Raw genomic sequence first — 22,959 nt, forward strand, 5'->3', positions numbered from 1 at the left:
GGGGGGGGGCGTGGAAATTTTATTGTAATCCAAAGGGAGGCCCAGAAGAAAATCGTTGGGAACCACTGGGTTAAATTATCCACCTGGGAAAAGAACCTCCACTAAGTTACGTTGACTATACGTCTCTGACCAGAAATCTGGTCACCGAGCGGCGTAAACCACATTGTCTGTCTTGTTTCTGGGTTGCTTATTTTTGGGGTGAACCAATTTTTGTCTCAGGGTGCACTTCAAACCCGGCGACACCCTGAGACATCCTATCCTCAATGCAAAAAAAGTTGACATGAGCGCACAGATACAGGCCCAGATTTGAGTAAGATAGAATCTACAGCTGCAGAAGAAGCAAGAGAGGAAACATGAACACAATTAACATGGTGTTAAATCTCCATGCTAAAATGTCAGTGGCGAATTGTTTACATGTGTGTCTTTTTAATAAATCTTTTAAAGTAAGTATTTATAATGCATCTGCCATTTTGGCTGAATTCTGACCCAATACCTCGCCTGCTGCGGTAAAGAGGCTGAAAATTGCGACCGACCCTTTAAAATAAATGTTCCTCAATAGGGATTTTATTCCCTTTAAATGGATCAACTTAAATTAAAGGTTGGCATTTTTCAAATATTTTAGTTGTTGGATTATCTCACTGCATCAAATAAAATTTTAACTTTTTTTTCAGACATTTCTACCAAAGATGTCAAGTGTGTAGGGTGCTTTGTTCTGGTTAAATGTGTTAGAAGGTAAACACTACATTGCAGCTTAAACCAAATACCTGGCTGTGTCTTTTGGACCTTTGGTTGGCTTTATGTTCGGTGGCCATTTTGTTCCAAACAGAAGCATCCTTCCTTAGTTGCTCCTCTGGTAAGATCGGGTCTCTCTATTGGTGTAGATGAAGGAAGCCCTTTGATCACTCTCTGTTTCACTAAGCTCATGGTATTTGCCAGTGTTGTGTCAGCGTTACAAAGGGAAGGTTAAACTTTATGAAGCTCTTAAATGGAGCATTAATGATCAATCCGTTTACACGGCTCATGTGATGCGATGCAGAAACCTAATCCTGTGTGGAATATGCAGGTTCATCTGCCTCATGCTCACTCCATGTTTATTTACAAACCATGTCCTAGTCTAATCCATACCCCAAAATAACAGGCATGCTTTGGAAAAATGCATAAAAGTAAACGGTTAGGGATGAAACCTTTTGACATGATGCTGGATTTCATGATCCAAAATCAATTACAACACCAGAACCATTCCTTGTTGTCACCGTACCTGATCTGCTCGTCTGACACGAGACCAGTACGAATTTTTCTACAGAAAACAAACGGAGGTAGAAGAAATAGACCAAAGTTATGATTTTACACAGTGTTGTAAGAATGGCGAGGATTTAACAGCCAGGAAAATGCAGAAACTGAGGCAAAGAAATGGCAGAGAGATTGAAATAAGCAGTTTGTATGAATGTGCACGACTTGGGGTAAGAAAGGGGAGCAACATCAAAAGACTGCAGGGAAATAAGTGGTCTACAAGTTTCAGATGTGCTGCACAGTCCCATGTAAGAACACTGCTGCTATCTAAATTTTAGCTTTCCTCTGATCTCACTGCTGTGCTCTCTTTCTAGCCACTGACCTTGTCTCCTTTGTAAACATCTGGAAGCTGCCAGTAGTGTGGCCCCTGTCCCAGGTAGTTGAAGTTGCTATAGGAAAGCTGAGTGCCTTCAGTGGAAATCTCCACAGTGAAACCCGTGGATACACGATTGGTTCTCTGACGGTTCACCAGAGCAAATCCTTGGAAGTTTCCTGGAGTAAACACGGAGGAAATCTGCACAGAAAAGGTGTTTGTTTAGAGAGGTCTTTGCAAAGACAAAGAAGATTTCTCCTGCCAAACAAGTTCCATAAATGTATTAACTTTACAATTAAGGCCTGCAAATCTTGAGATGGAGTTCAGCTCAGCATAAAGCCCTGGGATAGATTGGCTGACCTACAGGTGAAACTAACTTACCACATCTCTGTAGTACGTGGAGCTGGTGCACTGCGTGGTGACACCCATACAGAAACAGGACAAGCAGCCATCTTTGTTTGTCTGGCTGAGATTAAAGGTTCCAGGCTTACAGGTGGAGCAGTATGGACCCGCCACATTCATCTGTTAAAATTACAACCAGTCAATTTATGCAAGAATAGGGTTTCCAAACAAATGCTCTGCTGTTATATGGTCCAATCACCTTGCACTGGCACACACCACTATTGCAGGATTCGCTACCTCTTTGGTCACAGCTATAGCAGTTCCCTGGAACAAAAACAGCAAATAATAAAGTTACTGAAAGCATCACCTTTTTTTAGAGAAATAGAATTCACAACCCTCGGTCCTATTAAAAAGCCATCATTTTGCATTTGTTTTATTGGGTTTTTTTCCGACAGAAGGACAAGATTTTTCCTCAACATTGGAAAGAAATATTCAGTTTTCTACCTTATTTCTTTGTACCTCTATTGTTAAAAAACAGAAATCTAAATCGTTTTTCATATGTCAATATGATGTAGAAACATTCACTTGGGAGCAAAAGTTTGAATTTAGATCTGAACTTTGACTAGGCCATGTAATTACACTAATATGTTTTTTTTCCCTAAACAATCCCAGTTTGAGTGTAGTTCTATCTTCTGCTGACACATGAAACTTAAGCCCCAATCTCATCTAACTGGTTTTCTTTTAAGACTGTCCTCTATGAAAATGGTGTGCTGCAGAAAGTCAATCTAAGCAGGCTTCTTCAGACCTTTCTTCTTCAGACCTTCTTCATGATGGTGCTTGTTCTCTAATGTTGTCTAGTAAATCTCAGAAACCTTTACAGATATCTAGTTTTATGCATATTAAGTAAAACATAAGCTGCATTTTTTTTATTAACTAGGTTCTGTGATGCCTAAAAGAGTTGACTTGATTTTGGGATACAATGTAATTGTTAGGACTCCAGTCTGTGTGGTCTGTGTTTTTTGTGTGTTTGTCATCCTTCCTCCACCAGGCGGTGCCTGGTTCCGATTCTCCTACTCACACACCTGCAAGGGGTTACCTCGTTAACGGAGTGTTCTTAAGCTGCTGACTGCCACTACCTCGAGGCCAGAGTGTTTGCCAGTTTGTGGTACTCTAGCCATGCTTAGCTTAGCAGAGTCTAACCTGAGTTTTTGTTTTACCAGTTTTGGGTACTCTAGCCAAACTGAGTTTTTGTCGACCTGAGTCTTAAATTTTTTTTTTTGTCTTTGCCTCTCGGCAGGAAGTCATCCTGCAAACTGGATTTTTCGGACCTTCTCTCCCTGGAAAGATCAACTGAGCTTCAAACTGAGCTGAGGAACAAACCGGAGGTTTGGATCCACTTTTCCCAGAGGAAACATTTGAGCTTCACACTGAGCATGGGATTCATCTGCACAACAGTCCATTCACGTACCGCAGGAAATCTGAGTGGCAGTCAGTCTTTCTCTGTTCACCTACAAGCAACCGCATTCTGGGTAACCCTGTCCGCCCTCCACCGTATGAGACAAACACCTTAACACATTCCTCACCTACTGAGTCTAAGAGTCAACCTAATCTCTGGAAACGTGAGTCTGTCAACCTCTTCTCCTCTTCAAGTTCGAGAAACAATTCTCCCACTGAACCTGAAATAACCGCAGTGTCTTCCCCTCACCTTTCAGTTCCGGTTGAGTAGTGTTCAGAGCAACACTGGAATCTCCACAAAACTTCTCAATAAACCTGTTAAACTTTTTCCCTTGTCTTTCTGGACTAGTTTATCTGCATATGGGTCTGAGCTCTTGATAAAATCATGACAGTAATGGGGGCTAAAAATCCAGCCAGACTGACTAGCAGTGCGTAAAGCTTAAACTCTTCGGTCTAACACGGGCTAGACCAATCAAAGTGGGGGAGTGCTTGCCCCAGAGTTGCCCATTATGCAAAAAAAAAATTCTGTAACCATAACAATCAAGACTTTCTATGGTTTGCCTTTACTGTATGAGCTGGATTTATCTTTCAAATTTCAAGAACTGGTTACTGTAAGAGCTTTTCTTTAAAAAAAAAAAGATGGTTGTGTGTCACATCCGGAGTTACCTGATTGGTTCTAAACTATTTCCTCTGACTCTGATAGTCCAGCCTTAAAATCAGGCCCTACGAGCTCTTTCCCAGTCTGATATGCAGCTTATACAATGTCTAGCCAAGTTAGCTTAAAAAACTCAAATTTAAACTTCAATCCAGGGCAATATAGCACTATGTGTTAGTCGACTGCATTAAATTTAAATAAAAAGCATTTGTGTTTATCGCTGTGATGTGATAAAACCTTAAAAAGTTCCGTGGGTTGTGAATACTTTTATAAGACTAAATATTTTTACTGCAAAGGCACCCTATTTAGCTTTATTTCTGCTTAAGATAATTATGGAACATGAGCAAAACAAAGGGTTTACCATTGACTATATTGTCAAACACGCATCTCTCCCCCTGCAGTGGGTTGCCAGTGTATCCTTGGGCACATCTGAAATAAAAATGATGTGTTAAAAGAGATACTTTCATTAAAATAGACTCATGCTTTTAGTGAAACAGTTATTATACGGGAGGCTTATAACGTGGAAAAAGTTAAAGTTTGACTGCGAATGAAGGATGTGGAGTGCAGAGTTGGTTTAGGTGGGGGTGTTTTCTAATACTACTAATTTAGCCAATAAAAAATGCACAGATCTACCATTTACAGTAGTTCTAATGTATGTTGAATGAACCCTAAGTCATAGATACCAAGCTTTTTCACCGTGTTGTGACTGATGTTCAAAATAAATGAAACAAAAGATGAGAGCACCCCTGGAGATGGATAAAGCAATGGTGCGACTAAAAGATTCAACATTTCTCATATGTTGATTCCATCTCTCATGTGAACACACCACTGAAACAGAAAAAAACAACATCCGTTTATAAGATCACACAAAGAAGGATGCATGCATGCTTGGTGTAAGGGATTGCTGTCAAGTCAATGGGTTGATGCAATCAACCAGTTTTCTTCAGATAGAAAAACCCAATCTGACTGCATGATCTGGTTGAACTGTCTCTGTAAAGGGTCTTGAGATGGCATGTGTTATGAATTGGTGCTATGGAAATAAAGTCAATTGAATTCAAGTCATAGGATGGCACAAAGTCTCTGCATGATCACTAAACTACAGTTTGTGTTGACGGACTCGCCCCGGAAAACAAAGCAGAACTAAGCAGCAGCAGGTCAAGATGTTCAGGATGCAAAAAAAGAAAACATCAAATCACACTGTGCCGCAGGAAAGTAATATAGCAAGAACCCAAGCGAACAATGGCCCTGCCACCAAAGCAAAGCAAGATGTAATCTGCAACTTTAAGCTCTGCAGTCTTGCTTACCTCACCTGTAATCTGGCAGGTCCCCAGGTCAACAGCCAACCAACAGGGCCTTCCATGCCATAAACTTGCTTTGGGAAGCTCTAATAAAACTAGCTCCTGAGCCAGCGCAGCTCGTTTAGCACGTTATGATGTTTCATACATTTACAAATATACATCAAAGTGATATGGCTTAATGAAACATGCCAGTCTGCAAAAAAAGTACATAACATGGCAAAGCAGTATTCTTCTACAATAAAAACAAAAATACAGTAAAAAAAAAAAAAGATTTAAATACATTTTCATATCTAGCATATATTTCAACAACCTCCAGGTGTTTCTATGACAATCAGTGATGACAGCATGCTAATATAGAACATCTATGTTACAACCAGAGATCCTTTTTCTGCATCTGTTCCTTTGTCATGGTTACAACATCGGCCCAAATTGAAATAAAAGTATTTTTCTGTAGGTGCCAACATTGAAGAAAGCTGGTTAAAAGTCCATATTTATAAATATTATTCTTGTTATAAGCAGAGGTGGGTGGTAACATTTACTCAGTTAAATTTACTTGAGTAAGTTTTTTTTTTAACAACATATACTTTTATGAGAAGTCTTGCTTCACTGTACATTCTACTTTTACTTATGCAATAATAATAGAAAGTATTGTTACTCTTACCTAACTAAACTCTCTGGCTATGCTACCCAACGTGAGAAACTTAAAAAACAAAACAAAACAATCTTTTTTGGGCCAAAAAATTACCACATACATGTATACATACAATTTATGTTCAAGTGAGACCTCTTGTTTGTATTCCAAGCTTTTTTTGTTTGGGCGTGCAATTCACTTTTATGACTGGGTAAAGTTTTGTGTCGAGAAACTAGAAGATAGACTCATAGATAAACTATAGATCTAAAGTTGAGCCATGAATTCTGTTTTTTTTTACCGGTATCTAAAAGAATAGTTTTATTTGCTTTGTGGGGAGTAGGGGATCCATGAAAAAATTTGGCACTAGAAATGACGAATAGGATGTATTTAACAGCTTAAAATATTGGTTTAATAAAAGAATGATCTAGAAAAAAAAGTATTCAGAAAAGTAATGCCATGAATAACTACTTTTCACTTTTAATGGGTAAAAATATGTTAAGGTAGTACTATATTTAAGTAAAATTCTGGGTACTCTACCCACCCCTGGTAATCTTTGCTATGGTATATCGACGTTTTACCGACCTACTGTATTTAATGAACTTAAATGGGGGAGGAAAGTCCTTTGGAGCTAATATAAGAGTGTCTAACAAAGGTGTCAAAAGGGCTTGATGGTTTTGCCAAATATCAAATAATTTTGTTGCTCTAAAGAATGAAATGTTTTTAAAGTAAACTTATTTAATAGGTTCAGATGAAGTAGAGATATTTCATGGAAAACATATTTAAAGAGATGTTGAGGCATATCTGTAAGTAAGTCAGGCTGCACCTTAGAGAGAGAGAGAAAGGGATTTTATAATACAACCAGGAAGGCTGTGTTTGGCACAAAGCTATCCTCTTTTATCCTGTCTTGGTTTGTAAAAGTGTCAGGGGTACGAATTCGCATAGAAATAAGCAAGTGCTGTAATCCTGACCACAGCAGGATAAGATGCTAAGAACTGCTTAAAATGTAATTATGATATGTCTACTCTTGGTGAAGCACTATAAAACTCTATGATAAACATTTTATTGTAACTGAGTTTGCATGCTAGAGCAACCCAGACAGAGGTTGAAAGGATATCTTAAAGATCTGTACACTCAACCATCTGGAAGAATCCATTTCTCTTAAAAAAAGGGAGGACCTTAGCACACATATTTAAAAAAATGGGTGTGGGATTTAAAGATATCTGTGTGCATAAACGTTGGAACAAATATGAAGACACCCAAACACATTGTGAAGGCTGGAGCCTTAGAGATAATTCCAAAGGAGCATTGTTGTACATTGCGCTTTGTATGCCAACCATACAAAGGGAGGCTATCAATACAGTCACATAACGTGTCAACACTCACAATTTCATGGGCTATAACCTAAATGAATCAAATGATTGTAAAGAAAAGGTTTCAAACATCTCATTTCATACCATTAAATTCAAACTCTGATGGTACCAAAGACAGTGAGTGGGAATCACTACAAACCAAAATACTTTTCCTTCAGGGAACATAGGTGTTTATAAACAAGTACAGCTGAAAAACTGGAACACCAACAACAAACTGAAACATAGATTTATTACACATCTAGTGAAATATTCCAGACTTTTAATTCTTGTAATTTTTGTGATTATAAATTACAGATAGTAACAAACCCAAATCCTGCGTCCCAGGTAAGTACAGTATAACATAGGAAAAAGTAAAAAATTTTGATATGTTTGTTAAAATACTGACTGTAGCTTCACCCAACTCTTTCAATCCCCAAACTTTTTGAATGTATTTAGCCTTATCCTTACCTTATCCTCTCAAGGCTACAGCCCTCTTGTTGGTGCATCTTCTTCCTAACACAAGTTTACTTTCCACTCAGTTTTTCAACAGTACGATCAAATACAGCATACAACCACCAGCTTCTTTAGCAATGATGTTTTATGACTTACTCTCATTATGGGATGGGGGTTTGGGGGTCTTTGCAATCATTTGGTAGTCTACCCAAAAAGAGAATTAACATTTTGAAGCTAAGGGAAAAAACTGTTAATTTAGCTGATTAGAATGTAAAACCAAGATTTTTTTAGGCCTGCAATTAAAGACTATCTTGCTGATTGATTGATTGATTGATTGATTAATCAATCAATGGATTTAATTTAATTGATTGATTTAATTGATCAATCTATTGATTTGTTTTCAATTAATTGATTTATAATTGGATAGCAAAAAGTTCTTCAAAGACAATGTTTTTACAGAATTAAATAGTCGATTAATTATGATTAATTCAACACATTTTTTCAGCCCTAGTTTCCGTATTTATCCTTTTCACAATACTTCAATTGTCACTTACACTGAATTTTAAGTTGTTTAATATCTGAAAGTCATAATAATGAAAATACAATAAAGGCTTATTATTTTAATCTATGTGTAATGAATCTACAAGAGTTTCATTTTTTGAGGTTAGCTACAAAGATCTCCAGTTTTTGACTTGTACTTGGACATAAACTCTTGAAACTTAACTAAGGTTAATTAAAATATTTCCCACTGACTGTTTTACAATGCATTCCCCCAGGACAAAAAGCTTTCATTGTCTGCAATATGTAGTTTTTTCTGCTTTGAAATAAAAAAAGCAATTACCCATGCAATTACACTTGAAATAATAAAGAGTCAAAAATTCTAATGCAACGGATATGGATAAAAAAATATATATATATATCCCCAGTTTTACCAACGATTAAAGCAAATCTGCACTCTTTAGCCACCAAGGGCACTGATGTAAGCACTGCACTGTTGCAATTATAAAAAGTCTATGGTGTTTTGGAAACTGATAGCAGACCACTTTAGATCAGCAGATTTAAGAAAGAAGTTATGAAGTTACTTGTAAATTTAGGGTAAATTCTCCCCTATAGATTAAATCCTGTATCAGAAAACCAAAAAATATGCCTGATCAGGTGAGTGTCATATCTGTTGGGTTGGCTATCAACAACTTATAGCTTTGTTAACTCTCATATTTAAGGGGAGCTCAGTCTGCTGTAAAGCAGGTCTAATGACTAATTGAGAGGCCAAAACAAAACAACCCTCTATAGTTACACAGGCAGGTTTTTGTGAAGGTAGGCCCCACACATTACACCCCAAATGCTGTACAATGGCCTGAAAAACCATTTAATATAAGTCAAATTAAGATAACTATTGGGTCAAAAGTTATGCATTGTTTCTTTAAACAAGCTAAAAACTCCTTATCGTAATCTAGATGATTAAAGCCAGACATACACTGTGCGATTTTGTTTTCAATCGCTGTAGCTGCGTGCAACCTTGCGGTTTCGTTGTACAGTGTGAGTTCATTGCTCACGATGTATGTTCTCAAACTGTGAAGCACGACGCTCTGATCCGATCTACCTGCTCACAATGTACTTCTAAAAACCACTCCAGATTCAGCTCCTGAGTGAGATGGGGCTACTAGGACTCGTCTAACTGGAAGCCAAACGAGTAGAAGAGGAATGTGAAGCCCACTAGAGTGAACCGTGCTGATCGTTAATACGATCAAGTAAAATGATACGACTGGCATAAAATCAAATACAAACTGTTGGGAGCTGGAGAAGTTCCACCTTCCTCCAGCAGAGTCCGCCGTGGATCCTCCTGAGCTGAGCTGCCTGCACACCTGTGACTGATCATCTCATCAGGAGGACCACAGTACTTCAGCTGTCTTCAGACCTTGCCTCGACGCCGCAGTGTTTAATCAGTTTGGTTAGCACCTAAGCCTAGAACCTCCTGAGAACTTTGCTATCTCTGAGTCCAGTTTGGATTCTAACCTTTTGTCTCTGCTTCCAGGTTACCTGTTTTTCCCCTGTGAAGCTCTGGAAGAGCTTAACCTGCCGAGCCTGCCCTCTGAGCCAAACCTGAAGACTCTCTTCTGGATTTCCAAGCAGCTCAGGATTTAGAGCTGGGAACTCAAACCAAGGTCAACACCCTCACTAGAAGTAAGACGCTGAAACGGTTATCGGACTCTGCTGAACCAAACCATCTCCGGACCCAACAGTTCCTCTCCCAAAGTCTCTTCTACGCTTCTCAAGGTACAGACCAGAAACCCTCAAGATCAATTCCTACCAAGCCAACGCTAACTGAACTGTCTCCCTCACAGACTCCAGTGAACCAGTCCCCAGGCCTGAACCAGCAAACTGTACATTTACTACGTGCTTGTGTTACAATAAACTTGTTAACTTTTCCTCTGAGTCCGTTGTGTTCTGCATCTTGGGCCTCTCAGTATACCCATCATGACACAAACAGCATAAAAATAAAACAACAAACCAGTCCCATCTAGGCGTAACTGGGAGAGAATACCTCAATTTTTTATATTTTTCAAAATAAAACATCACTCAGACTCTTATCGTCGATAAATTATATATATATATATATATATATATATATATATATATATATATATATATATATATATATATATATATATATATATACTTTTTTCTGTGCGGCCCGGTACCAAATGACCCGCGGATACAGGATTCACGATCAGGCTGAAAGTCGGCCCGATCGGAAAAGTCTCGCACGACTGGAAAGTCACCTCGAAAATGGCAAAAAAGTCACACAGTGTAAGCCCAGCTTTAACTATTTAGTCAGACACGTTGTGCAATAAATAATGCTATTTCCAGACCACACAAGATAAGCATTAAAAAAAACAATGCCGCTGAACATGAGGTAGTCGACTAAAAACAAAAATCTGACACAACCAGTGAAGAAAGGATGTTTAGCTAGTTCTTCATATTTTTGTGCAACAGCTACAATATTTTATTAGCACCTCTTTATGTAAGCATCCTATATAGATATTAGAACAGGCATGTGTACTTCTATAACCACAGTAAAAAATAAACCCCCTTCATAACAAACTGTTCAAGCAGTGAGGACCTGAGTATACAGATTATCTGAGGTTTAGGAAAAACCATAGAAAAATAGTCCAACACAACATTCTGCTGCTCATTAATCTGGGATGATTTTGATCGGAATGGCAAGTTTTCCTAAAACAATATGAAGAGAACTCTCTTGATTCTTCTTCGGTTTTGAATCGCCATGTAGGAGCTTCAGTAGATCCAAAATGCCAGAGTTTGTTTTCTTCTTAGAGTCCTTTTTCTTGGTTGTTTTAAGAGTAATGGGAGGCCTGATTTTATTATTTACTTTTGTGACACTCTGTCCTGGTGAAGCTTTGCCATTGGAATTACTCTTCCTTTTTCTTGTGATTATGGTCCTCCTGACGGTGGTAGTTTTTGTTCGGTGTGTGTTTACTGTTTCCTTCTTAGCAGGATCTTTAGTACTTTTGACATTTTGCTTTGAGTTCCTGGGAGGCTCTGGCAATTTCTTTGAACTGCCTTTAGGCGTTTTCTGGACAGGTGCATCTGATCGTACACCCTTGCTACGTCCAGTGTTTTTGATACGCGACAAAGATTCATTTCTTTTGGCCTGTACAGACTGTTTGTGCAGCTGAGGGTTAGTTGGAGGCTTTGATTTGTGAGCTGGGGGCTCCAGTTGAAATTTAGTGACGGCTGCCTCTTGTTTAGTTTTCCTGGACTTTGTTTGTCTTGGCTGTGAAATATGTTTAGAGGTCACAGATGACCCACTCCCCTTTGGCCTTTTGGTTACAGGCTTAACTGGAGTTTTTAATGTAGACTTTGGACCAGGCTTTTTCTTATTAACGAGGGTCTTTGGCTTGTTTGTTTGCTCGGATGGAATGTGACTTTTGGCTGATTTTGTTACTGCTAGGGACTTGGTAGTAGTGGTTACCTCAGATTTCATTTTCTTGTTTCTCTGTGGGACTGAAAGAGGTTTTTTCTTGGTTGAAACTATACTTGGGGTAGGTATGCTTTGCGGAACTGTTGCTCTCTTGGCAATTGGTGATTCAGTTGGTTTAACTCTGATCACATTCTGAGGAGTTGAATGCAATGGGATAGCGATGACTGTGCTTAATGTAGGCAAAACCTTTTTATCTTGAGGCCATCTGGAGACATGTCTTGCCCGTTTTACCTTGTTCATCTCTTGAGCGAGGGCTGTGAAGCCATCTATAAGAATTTCCAGCCTTCCCTCTAGTCTTTTAAGTCGCGCGTCCATGTCTGTGTAGCTTCTCTCCAGCTCGGTTATCTTCTTATCCTTATCTCGGAGTGAATGAAGGCCAATGACCTTCATTAACTGGGTGTTGAGGTGACTCTGCTGGTCCTCCATCCTACGAAGGCTTTCTTTCATATCTAATGTGTTGCCTTCTAGCATGCTCAAGCGCTTGTTGAAAGTGTTTAGGTGGTTCCGGAGCAGGTGTTGAAAGCTGGAGTGTCTGATTTCTGGGCTGGGAGTGAAACGTGGAGGCACTCTGGAGGCAGATCGATTGAAGTTGACTAAGGTTTTATTAAACACAATGGCTTTAGTTGATTTTGTACTCTCCCTTGGAGTTGTAGTCAAAATTAAAGCCCGAGTAGGGACAGCAGTAGTGCCTATTACTGGTTCATCAATCTCATCATCTTCACTATCATCCCCACTGCCGTAAGGATCTATCTCTTTATCCAAGCTGAAATTGAAGACCGGCTCGGCTCCACATCCCACTGGAAAGAGGCTGCCGATGTGTTCTTCCAGGTAAGGATCTCCACAACTGTCTGCAGCCGGCTTGTCTTCTCTTAATATCAAAACAGCAGAGTCAGGCATGTTGAAGGCACAGGCGTCAAATTAAAAATAAATGAGTGTTCCCCAAAGTCACCTGTTCATCTTTGCCTTTGCAAAGCAAAGATTCATCAGCCAGACAGTAGTCCTCATAAATGCCATATTTACATTTATGATCTAAAGGACACAGGATGTGGGGGTCTGTGCGGGACAGAATTTCACACCTCGATATATTTCTACCAGCAAAGCGCAAAGCTGAAGCAGAAAGAATCTTCTGAGAAAGACTACCGCAGATGAAGGACAGAAAAAAGCATTTTTTTTTCCCAACAAGAGATGCTGTGAAAAACTTTGTTAATCTGAATTGGGACATTTTCTGCTGGTTGAAATCTTAAAGGTGAAGTCTTTATTTTATGTTTTAATAAGTTATATATAATACCTGCAGGTTACTCTAACGTTGAGACTGTTTGGTGTAAAATAGATGTTTTTACTGGGGAGGAAGACTTAAAATTACCTTAGAGGAAGAACTACAGAGGGAAAAATGTTACTGAAACTGTATTTTCTAAGTAGGCATTTATGTTACCTGCTAATTTAGGGTCCTTCGATGAAGAGTGAGACTAAGACTGTTTCTCATTATGGGTACTTGTGTGTTTTCATGTGCTTGTGTCATAGTGAAACATCCTCAGCCCCAGCACTGTTCCAATTGACCAGAATGCACTGCGGCAGCAGCAGCTTCCAGGCGAGTGCTCACAGAGCTGAGAGTATTAAGTTAGAAGTTCACTTTTCTGTTTCTGTTGTTCTACAAAAGTACAGTTTAAGATTGTTTGAGGCAAGAACATTATGCTTTTAGGCTTCTCTATAGGGCTTGTTTTTGACTGATTTAGTGCATAATAAAAAAAAAACGTTCAGATGTTGAGAGGATCGTGAATGCATAGCGTGAGGGATTGCATCCGAGTCAATGATTCAATGTAATCAACTAGTTTTCCTTAGATAGAAAACTTTGAATCAATTTGACTGTACGATCTGGTGAACTGTAAAGTGCCTTGAGATGACATGTGTTGAGAATTGGCGCAATATAAATAAACTGAAACTGAATTGAATCGTGGCAACCACTGGACCTCGAGGCTAACCGCAGTCAGGACTAATGTTAGTCCGTCTGCAGCAGCCCTCTCTCTACACTCAAAGGTTGCTTTTGATGTGCCTGTAAATTCTCCCCTACTTGTGTATTTACATGTGTGGGTCAAATTTTGTCACTTTGAGGATGGAACCAACCTGAGAACACTGCCTGTGATTGGCTACTTTTCAAGAAATCCCACCTCTTGAGAGAGTACTGTTTTCCTCCTAGTTTAGAGCATAAACATTAACACGTAGATGCCCCATTGGACGCTGCCGGTACCTACGCCAAAGTGTCTATAAGCCGGCCTTAGGTCAGATCATAGTTCAAACCGCTGCTGTCAGAATGAATAGGATGTGCCTCAGATCTCATTTTAATCACATGTAAGACAAGTCAAAGATAATATCACAATAATCTCTTGCATGTCAAATCCCCTTGAAAGACCAAAACACATTTTATAATGACCTATCAGTTAGATCGCACTTATTTATTCTGATTCAAAACAGCTTAAAGTCAAGTCAAACTGGATGAAAAATATAGATGTCGTAATATATTTTGCAATTAAATGTTAATATGATAAACACTATATTTTATATTAATATATTATAATATATCAATAAAGCACTTTTCTCCGCTTCTGTCCCTGCTACAAATTAGCAGCGTTTACCGATGTCTATGGTTTAGGGTAGCAACGTTAACAAAGCAGAATTCTAACTTTATATGCAGCAGCTCTCTCATCAACTGAAAACTTAAAACACAATGCAGCACATAAAAAGAAAAATTCTTAACAGTGGGTGCAAACTGATTCTAAACAAAAAGAAAATGTCTGTGTTCAGTTATGAGTTCATTCAAGCCTCACTTTCCTCAATAAAAACAGTGAAGCTAATGTTAGTTAATGTTTCTTGGCTTATACAAAGTTCCAAATTTCAATCTAATCAATTGAGAGCTTGTTGGTGCTGCTGCCAGAACACATTCACAACTGTAATAAACTAAGGTATTTAATGATGACTTTGTAGCAATTAGCATGTAGCTGCTTTGCTAAAGCTATTAGCCACAGAGAATGTAGAGTGGTTTACTTGTGTGTGTTTAAAAAAAAAACTGCTCGTATGAGTATGCATTAGGCCTTTGCACCATTGGCAGAAGTCTGACTTTATAGAAGCCCATATGGTTGAAAATAATAAGAAAGGTTTGCTATTTCTAATGCGATAAAGGTATTAAAAATGAATTGAGAATAACAATAAAATGTGTAATAGGCTATTTAAAAATGTATTTTCAACCAGGTCAGCTTTTAACTACTGTTAGGTTACAACAGCATCACTTGGAAATATCCAGCCGGGTTTGGGAGATTGTAGAGAGTACAAGCAGATAATACAGTGGTGAAAATGACACTAGTCATTCTAATTGTAAATACGATATGGCATAAACTAGTTAAATTTGTTGACTTAATTAAGATGTTTGTCAAGTATTAAATCCTTGGAAGGCTACAGAATAAATTAAACTTGCTTTACAAATCCTTGTTTGCTGCATCTATGAAAAGTCTATAACATGGGACACTGGCACATTGTTCATTGGAAAAAAGCTTAAAAAATGTATGAATGCATCCAAACACATCAAGAAGAAAGACACAGAGAAAGTTGAAAAGTTGAAATAAAACTGTGGAAGGACAGTGAATACTGGTCTGCACCATTCAAATCCCCCTATCCAGTGACACCGCTCAATCTCAGCTAACATGAAAAACAACAGAGATATGGACACTGCCATATCGCCTTTCCTGCATGTGAATGAAGCTTGTGGGTGCTTATGTACAGAACCCGTTCACCTTGCTACCGACTAGCCATCAAACCCCCAATCAGAACCAAGAGGACAGAAGAAAACAAACAGGAAAAAGAGGAGAAAAGAAAAGGAATAATGTGATGTACCTATCACAGCGCCGGCCTGTGTATCCAGGGGGACAACTGTCACAGACTGGCCCCCCATCTGTGCCCAGGAAGCAGGTTGGAGAGAATCTGTGGGAAAAAAAGAGAATAATTCATTACTGCGGTATCATATTGGACTGGAAGACATTCACCTCTTTCTAAACCAAAACATTTCCTGAAATAGTGTATTGAAAACTAGTCATTGTTCCCATATTAGTTCAGGTTGCAATCACACACTTTATTTCAATTGTTGGTATTTTATAAAAGACAAACACAAAAGTGTATACAATTGTGAGATGGACCTAAAATGATACATGAGATTTTTAAAATAAAAAAATAAAAAATGTTGGAAAAATTGTGGCCTGCATTTCTGCTGAAAGAACAAAATGCTTCTTAATTGAACAAACAGCTGTCCTGTAAAGGTTTAGGAAGTCTGTTAGAGAACATTAGTGAATGAGAGATGAGAGAGGCTACTTATGCTACCTGCTAGTTTGATATACTGGTCATATACATAATTAATCCAGGAAACAGAGATGTAAAGTGGTGTAAAGGTAGACCTAATAAGTATTCTGAGTTATATCCACTTATAACCAGTGACCTAACAATCTAGACAGGCAGACTTTTGACATGTATGACATGTATGGACGCAACCACATGAAAGCAGGTACTAACAATATCAATAGTTCCACAAAATGAAAAAGGGCCAAAATAATGCACATAACATAGAGAAGTACAGTAGTGGCGCCATTATGCTGCGGGGTAGTTTTACCTATCAGGGACACTGCTAACAGTTTCCATTGAACCGAGTCTTAAACCTAGCCACTATGTTGTTTTAATCTTGTTTTAAGATTGATATACCAAGAAAGAGCAGTTTTTTTCAGATTACCAATTGTCTTTTGAGAAAATTCTACTTTTGATAAGTGCAATAATATTCCAGTGCAGTATGACAATCGCACTTGGTATTACTTCTGGTTTTAAAAATAAACATGATTTCAAGAAGTTTTAAAAAGTAAATATCGTCTTATTGCACTGGCAATTTTTTTATGAGAAGAATATTTTCAGTAATAATGATAAATAATCTGCTCTTGCTAGATTTAAATGTAGGAGAATCTGCAAAAGATGTGAGATGGTGTTTGACCTTCTAGCAGGACAATAATCCTAAACATACAGTTGTTTTTTTACATAAAATATTTACATCCTACATAAACTTACTGTGTGTTGGATGTGATCCCAGGGCATGGACAAGGCTTGCAGGCCTCTGTACCTCCCCTCAAAGGGTCTCCGTAAAATCCAGGCAGACACCTCTCACATCGGTCTCCAGCAGTGTTATGAAGACATTGCTATTGGCAACAAACACACATGAATGACGAGGAGGTGAGTTGGAACAATTCACAGCACAGAAGTCAAGTTTTCACATGTCAGGATGAGCAAAGAAATCATTAGCATGTTCTATTGGCAGGATCAAAGCAGCTTTGGCACCAATGGAGAGGAAGAGAGGGGCAGAACCTACCAGACACCTGCCGGTCTCTGGGTCACAGCTGCTGGCGTGGCCGTTGCAGTTGCACCTCTCACACGTGCCAAGGTAGAGACCAGAGGTGGTCCTTGTAAAACCCACATCACACTCCTGTAAAGTAAAGCGTGGAAAAACCACTTCAGGTGGGGCATCTGATAGCACCAACACTAAAGGCAGAGGTTATAGTTATTATGGGCAAAAACAAAGGAAAAACAGAAATTTATAATAGGATAACATTTATGTTGATCTGTTACAGTGGAGGGCCTGCAATTGGGGCAGACAAAATATAGTATCTTTCAATTTGAAACAGAACTATTTAAAAGAGATGCACAGAGAGACAGCCTCTGAAAGGTCTACAAAAGAGACAGAGAGAAAGCAAGACTCTCGGGTGATAACAGGAAGGCTACACAGACTGTGTATAGTTTCTCTTACGTAAAGCTCAGTTATGCTCTCATGCATGATATAAGCAGAAATGAGACCTGCAGACACCCTGTCTGCACGTGATCCCCCCCCCCCCTCTACCTAATATTCTGAACTCCAGTGTGACATGTATGGCACAGACCTTAAGAGTAAAACACCACAAAACAAACAGAAGTAGAAAACACAGCTGTTTATGATTTTTCCAAAGACTTTTTGTGTTTTTGAATGATGATCGGATTGACAAATGCGTGGAGTGAATTTTGCTCCATTATTTTTGCAAAGAAAATGGAAATGGAAATACAATCAGGAATCGAAGCTTTAAAAAAGCTTCAAAAGCTTCAAAAACTAAATCAACAAAATTTTGTCTTGGAAATACCCACAGGAGCTGTTTTTGGCATCAGTTACATTGTTAAGCTAATCTCTAATGTAGGTACTAAAAAAACACAAGTTATTTTTATTATGGCTTAGGGAATGTATATTCATAGTATAGATTATACTAAATGCTGCACAAACACATACAAATCCAAGTGAATCATGTTGAAATTTCAAAGATTTGCAAAACAATGACGTTTTTGTCACAATCTTTCTCATAAAAAGTATTTTTAAGCAACAGCAAATGATCTCAAATATTATGCTTGAATCAATATGAATACATGGACCAATCTCGGTTTAAATATTGTTGTGATATACAGTAAATTAGACATATCATCGGACCCAATATACACTGAAAAGACATGACGAATTGCTGACAATGCTTCTTTGCTTCAGTAAAAACTTGCGCTGCATCATCATCATTCTTATCATCATCATCATCACTGCCACATGCCAAGATAATAGCATATGGCAAGTCCCCTCCCAAAACATATGAACAAAGGTCAACAATTTGGACACAAACATGGACGAGTAACAGTAGCCCAATTTAAATTATTATTATGAACATAGTTGATATGTTAAACAACGGCAAACATTGACTGATGCTGATCTTAATGCTGATATACTAGCCATCCCGCTCACGACACAACTTAAGGTCAAAGAGGCGCACTAAGAGCCTTCGACTCATCTCAAACAGAAGCTGTTTTTAACATAAGCATATCACTAAGCAATCGTCATTCTGGGGCCTATAACGGACCCAGACACACAGGTCAAATTTAGTCTCAGACCTAATAGGGTGGAGCTGCAGTTAGCTCACTTATTACAAATTTCCATGTCTTAAGTCATTGACACTGTCTCAGACAGACTACTATAAATGCCATCGCACCAGAATAAGTTATGCTATTTAATGATGCTGGTCTATTTTAACTGACATATGAGTGCTTAAATAATCCCTTCTTTCTTTTGTAAAGGTGAAAACCAAAGCTTATAATAATATAAGTTTATCAGATAAGGGAAAATGTAGCTAATTTTGAACGTTTAATATATGATGTTCTATTCATGTGAAAAGGTGTAAGACTTCTGCTATGAATTTCATTACAGCTACCCCCTCCCACATAAAAATCTATAATTTATACACAAGTGAGACCAAAAAAAAAATCATTCTATGGAACACCTAAAATGCTTCACCTGTTTATTTTTGTGTCCAAATATTTTCGGGAGTTTTCTTCTACAAAGGATGCGTACACTGAGTGCAGAGAGGCTATGTTTACTCATGGTTTTGGTGCATTCATTGTTTACTCATGGTGTTTTGATCACCTAAGTCCCCATAAGGAAAAAATACAGTGTATAAATTAAAGCTTAGTATTTGATCTATTGTGTGCAAATAATTGTATACACAACAGGGTGTAAGCAGTTTTAAACTCTTGCTGTTACTATAATATATTAACTAATATTGTTTTATCTTACACCCTGCATGTATTTTAAAAGATTATGCTTTTTCAGATATACACGTATATAACTTTAAAATTATCATTATTTTTTTTTTTTTGTTGAGCCTTTAGCTTTTAAATTGTTCAAGAAAAAGAATAAATAATTTTAAAAAATCAATTTTTTAAATATTTTTCAATAAATGCCTTTAGAAGATCGAAAAGCCTTTATTAACATTATGGCAATGACACTTTCCAGGAATATTTATTTTTATTCATTTTTTTATTCTCAGGCTAATGAAAAACCTATAGAACAGTTAGTTAAAAACAAAGCAGCTTTTTTCAGTATTGTTTAACAAAAACTAAACTTATGGTTATAACTGTTTCAATTAAATATTTAGTCTGGATACTGCATAGTGAATTGTATTCCCTCTAACGACCCCCCTTTCAGAGACATAGACAGGTATTCTGCTAGCTAACAAAGAACCCAAACGACACCCATTCCTAAGGTAGCGGACCCGTTCGTCCATTTAAATTTGCATGTTTTCTTACCCAAAACAAGGCTTTGTTTTTGGTCCACTCTATAAAGCCATTTTTGAATAGAAAAAGCTTCCTGGTTGGGAAGCAAAACATCTTCAAACTTAGAAAAAAAATCCAGTGGATTGTTCCAAAACTAAAGTTTTTTAACTTTTTATCTTAGCTTGTTAACTTTTTAAAACAGCTTACTAACATTTTCTTTAACTTAATCTACACACACACTGTGCACACACTGGGCAATATTAGATTACCACTAGCGTTTTAATAAACAGTTACACTAAGCTTTAAGACAGAGGTGGACTTTGAAAGATCTTGCAGACCACATTTGACCTCATGATCTTGCCTCATTCGCTGCAAAGTGATGTTTATATCCAAGTTACCAAAAAAGGTCACTTGGAAGATAAACGACTAAAAAAACGTGACAAAAAAAAGAAGAAAAAATACTGCAGGTTTGCAGTTATCTGCATAATTTTTAGAGTTAAAGTAATCCAAACAGCTACCTGACAGGATGGTCCTCTGTATCCTAATGGACAGGCACACTGCTCCACCTCCAGGGCTTGTTCCTTTCCAGTTAAGTGAGGAACAGCTATGTCCATCTTGATATCTGAAATGCTGTGCAACAAAATAAACACCAAAAAATGTTTCTCTTATCTTTGTATTCGGCTCTATTTTGGTGCATTTAAGAGAGTCTTCTAGAGGTTGGCACAATACCTGGTCTCAGTCATGCGGTCTACATATGTGGCTCTGATCATAAGCAGGGAAACATCAGCAAGGGCCATCAGGAGGTGCTCCCGAGTGCATGGCTGCCCATCAGTGCGACGCCATGAGGACTTATGGTGAAAAATAAGACAATTTAGCACATTATCAGAGACTTAAGACTTCTGCTTTAGCTAAAAGTTAATATTAACACCCAAAACAACACACCTCTCTGAACGTCACAGTTACAGTTTCTGACAATCGTGGGAGTGGCTTGATTTCGGAATAGTGCTCCAGGAAGATGTCGTTGCCCTGGAGAACCACATCAGGCTGTCCGTCAACCCCCCGCGAGCCTTGAGCTGGATCAAAGTTCACAGAGTAGCTCAGCTCGCCGCCGTAGGCCGTCACCTGGTGGCAGGAGAGAGGCGACTGGTAACTAATCTAAGTGGTGGAAAGGTATTTCATCCATGTGGTTAGTGAGGAGTCACAAGACGCCCACGCTGGACTTTCCTGTGAACTGAAATTGTAGTTCAACTTTTACACACAGAGTAATAGCAGAAGAGGAGACCTACGAAGAGGTTATTCGCTCGTCTTCATCCCCCGCTCCACCTCTCAAGGAAGCTGTTTCCCCATACCTTATCTCCTTTGAAGCTCTCTGGCAAAACCCAGAAGTAGACGTCCCGGGAGTCACTTGCACCTAAGAAGGGCTGGTAGACGACAGAGGAGCCCCTCTGGAAGATGCCTTCAGAAATGGTTTTGGTGTTACCGCTGTTTGAGAGGGTAAGGAGCTGCCCGTTCACCGCCCCTTGAACCTAAAAACAGAAAAGATACAGACTGCCTGTGAAAACTGCTATCTTGTGTCAAGTATTATTTCCTGGCCAAGAAGCAGCAACTGCATCGGAAAAGATTTTAGTTATTTTTTTTACCTAATTGGACTATTCTGGTTATGTAAAGATTTAATAAAAAAAATTATTATCTTTTTAGGAACAGTATTTTTTGTGTAGATTAAAGATTAAAGTAAATCCGCCATCCATTCCCAGGCATATACTTTAATTCTATACCTAAATCAAGTAGTTGTCACCTTCAGCTGTTCAGAAAATACGGTCTATTTAAAAAGAAAACTGCACTTCTCATCACAGCCGTTTACAAATGCCTTGATATTGGCCTCCTGTCTCTTTAAGAACCCACCTGCTGTTTCCCTCATGACAATTTCAGTGCGTAATCACAACAATGCTACACATTGTTTTCAAAGTGTCTTAGGAGCATTGTGTTTAGTTGTTAAAACCATTTTATAATACAATATTGTTTTCCAAATTTGGAAATTGGCAACTCAGGATACAATTAAACTTAATTTGAATGATCCGACATCAGACCTTTTCTGAAGAACCAAACCGATGCAAGATGTTCCACATTGGAAAGATATCTACCACTCATCCTCTCATGCATGCATGAGTGTTAAGCTAGTTTATTCAAAGACATTAAGTATAAAACATATTAAGCTTACCTGGGTAGATGACAAAGGGGTTTGAATACTCCTTAGTGTTAGAACTGTACAATCTTTTAGTGATTATCTTACTATTAGTCAAATGTCACTCTCACTTATGTTCACAAAGCTGACATCTATGAAGAAGCTTGCACAAATATAACCCTTGTTTTTTTGTTGGAGGGTTACTTTCATAAATGAAGCGCGGCCATTTTTTAAGAACTGAGGCATCCTTGGAAAGCTTAAAAGTACAGTAGTCCTCTTGGTATCCAAAAATACATTTCTTTAAAGTTACAGAAAAGGACTGGATTGAGAAATAGTTGGAATTTTAACACAACAGATGCACACTTTCACCAGGTGTTTGCTCATTATTGCAGGTAGTAGCATGCAGATAGGGGAAGGGGTGCTCTTTGCTGCAGAAGCTTGGCTTCCAAGAGGAGGAGATATACTGAAAAGGTGGAGCTAAGTCCAACCAGCTTTTTTTCTTCTGCTGATTGGCTGCCACAGGATATTACAGTATTCTTCAATGATACATTAATGATTCCAAGCAATACTCTAAGTATATTGTTGATTGATGTTGACAGGATTCAATTCAGTTTATTCCTATAGCGCCAATTCACAACACATGTCATCTCAAGGCACTTTACAGTTCACCAGATCATACAGTCAAATTGATTCAAAGTTTTCTATCTAAGGAAAACCAGTTGATTGCATCCACATATTGACTCGAATGCAAACCTTCACAGTAAGCATGCTTGTAGCGACAGTGGAGAGGAAAAACTCGCTTTTAACGAGAAGAAACCTCCATCAGAACCAGGCTCAGTGTGAGCGGCCATCTGCCGAGGC

General features: G+C 38.3%; 1 protein-coding gene across 20 annotated transcripts in view; it reads right to left on the reverse strand.

The window, feature by feature from the left end:
• hspg2 (heparan sulfate proteoglycan 2) overlaps positions 1 to 22,959 on the reverse strand; it is a 170,952-nt gene that overhangs the window by 61,624 nt on the left and 86,369 nt on the right. For 13 of the 20 annotated variants that reach the window (XM_015385818.1, XM_015385775.1, XM_015385869.1 and 10 more), the window contains 13 exons: positions 21,266 to 21,442; positions 20,859 to 21,038; positions 20,646 to 20,764; positions 20,435 to 20,546; positions 17,176 to 17,289; positions 16,878 to 17,005; positions 15,669 to 15,755; positions 4,417 to 4,484; positions 2,205 to 2,269; positions 1,985 to 2,125; positions 1,613 to 1,804; positions 1,259 to 1,297; positions 765 to 869 (listed from right to left, as the gene is read on the reverse strand). In XM_015385818.1, the coding sequence (XP_015241304.1) occupies positions 765 to 869; positions 1,259 to 1,297; positions 1,613 to 1,804; positions 1,985 to 2,125; positions 2,205 to 2,269; positions 4,417 to 4,484; positions 15,669 to 15,755; positions 16,878 to 17,005; positions 17,176 to 17,289; positions 20,435 to 20,546; positions 20,646 to 20,764; positions 20,859 to 21,038; positions 21,266 to 21,442 (1,527 nt within the window). The remainder of the gene's footprint in view (positions 1 to 764; positions 870 to 1,258; positions 1,298 to 1,612; positions 1,805 to 1,984; positions 2,126 to 2,204; positions 2,270 to 4,416; positions 4,485 to 15,668; positions 15,756 to 16,877; positions 17,006 to 17,175; positions 17,290 to 20,434; positions 20,547 to 20,645; positions 20,765 to 20,858; positions 21,039 to 21,265; positions 21,443 to 22,959) is intronic. The other 7 variants (XM_015385905.1, XM_015385913.1, XM_015385897.1 and 4 more) reach the window with 3 other exon arrangements.

The sequence above is a fragment of the Cyprinodon variegatus genome, unplaced genomic scaffold (genome assembly GCF_000732505.1).
Source record: "Cyprinodon variegatus isolate N-32 unplaced genomic scaffold, C_variegatus-1.0 Scaffold16, whole genome shotgun sequence".
NCBI classification, from domain to species: Eukaryota; Metazoa; Chordata; class Actinopteri; order Cyprinodontiformes; family Cyprinodontidae; genus Cyprinodon; species Cyprinodon variegatus.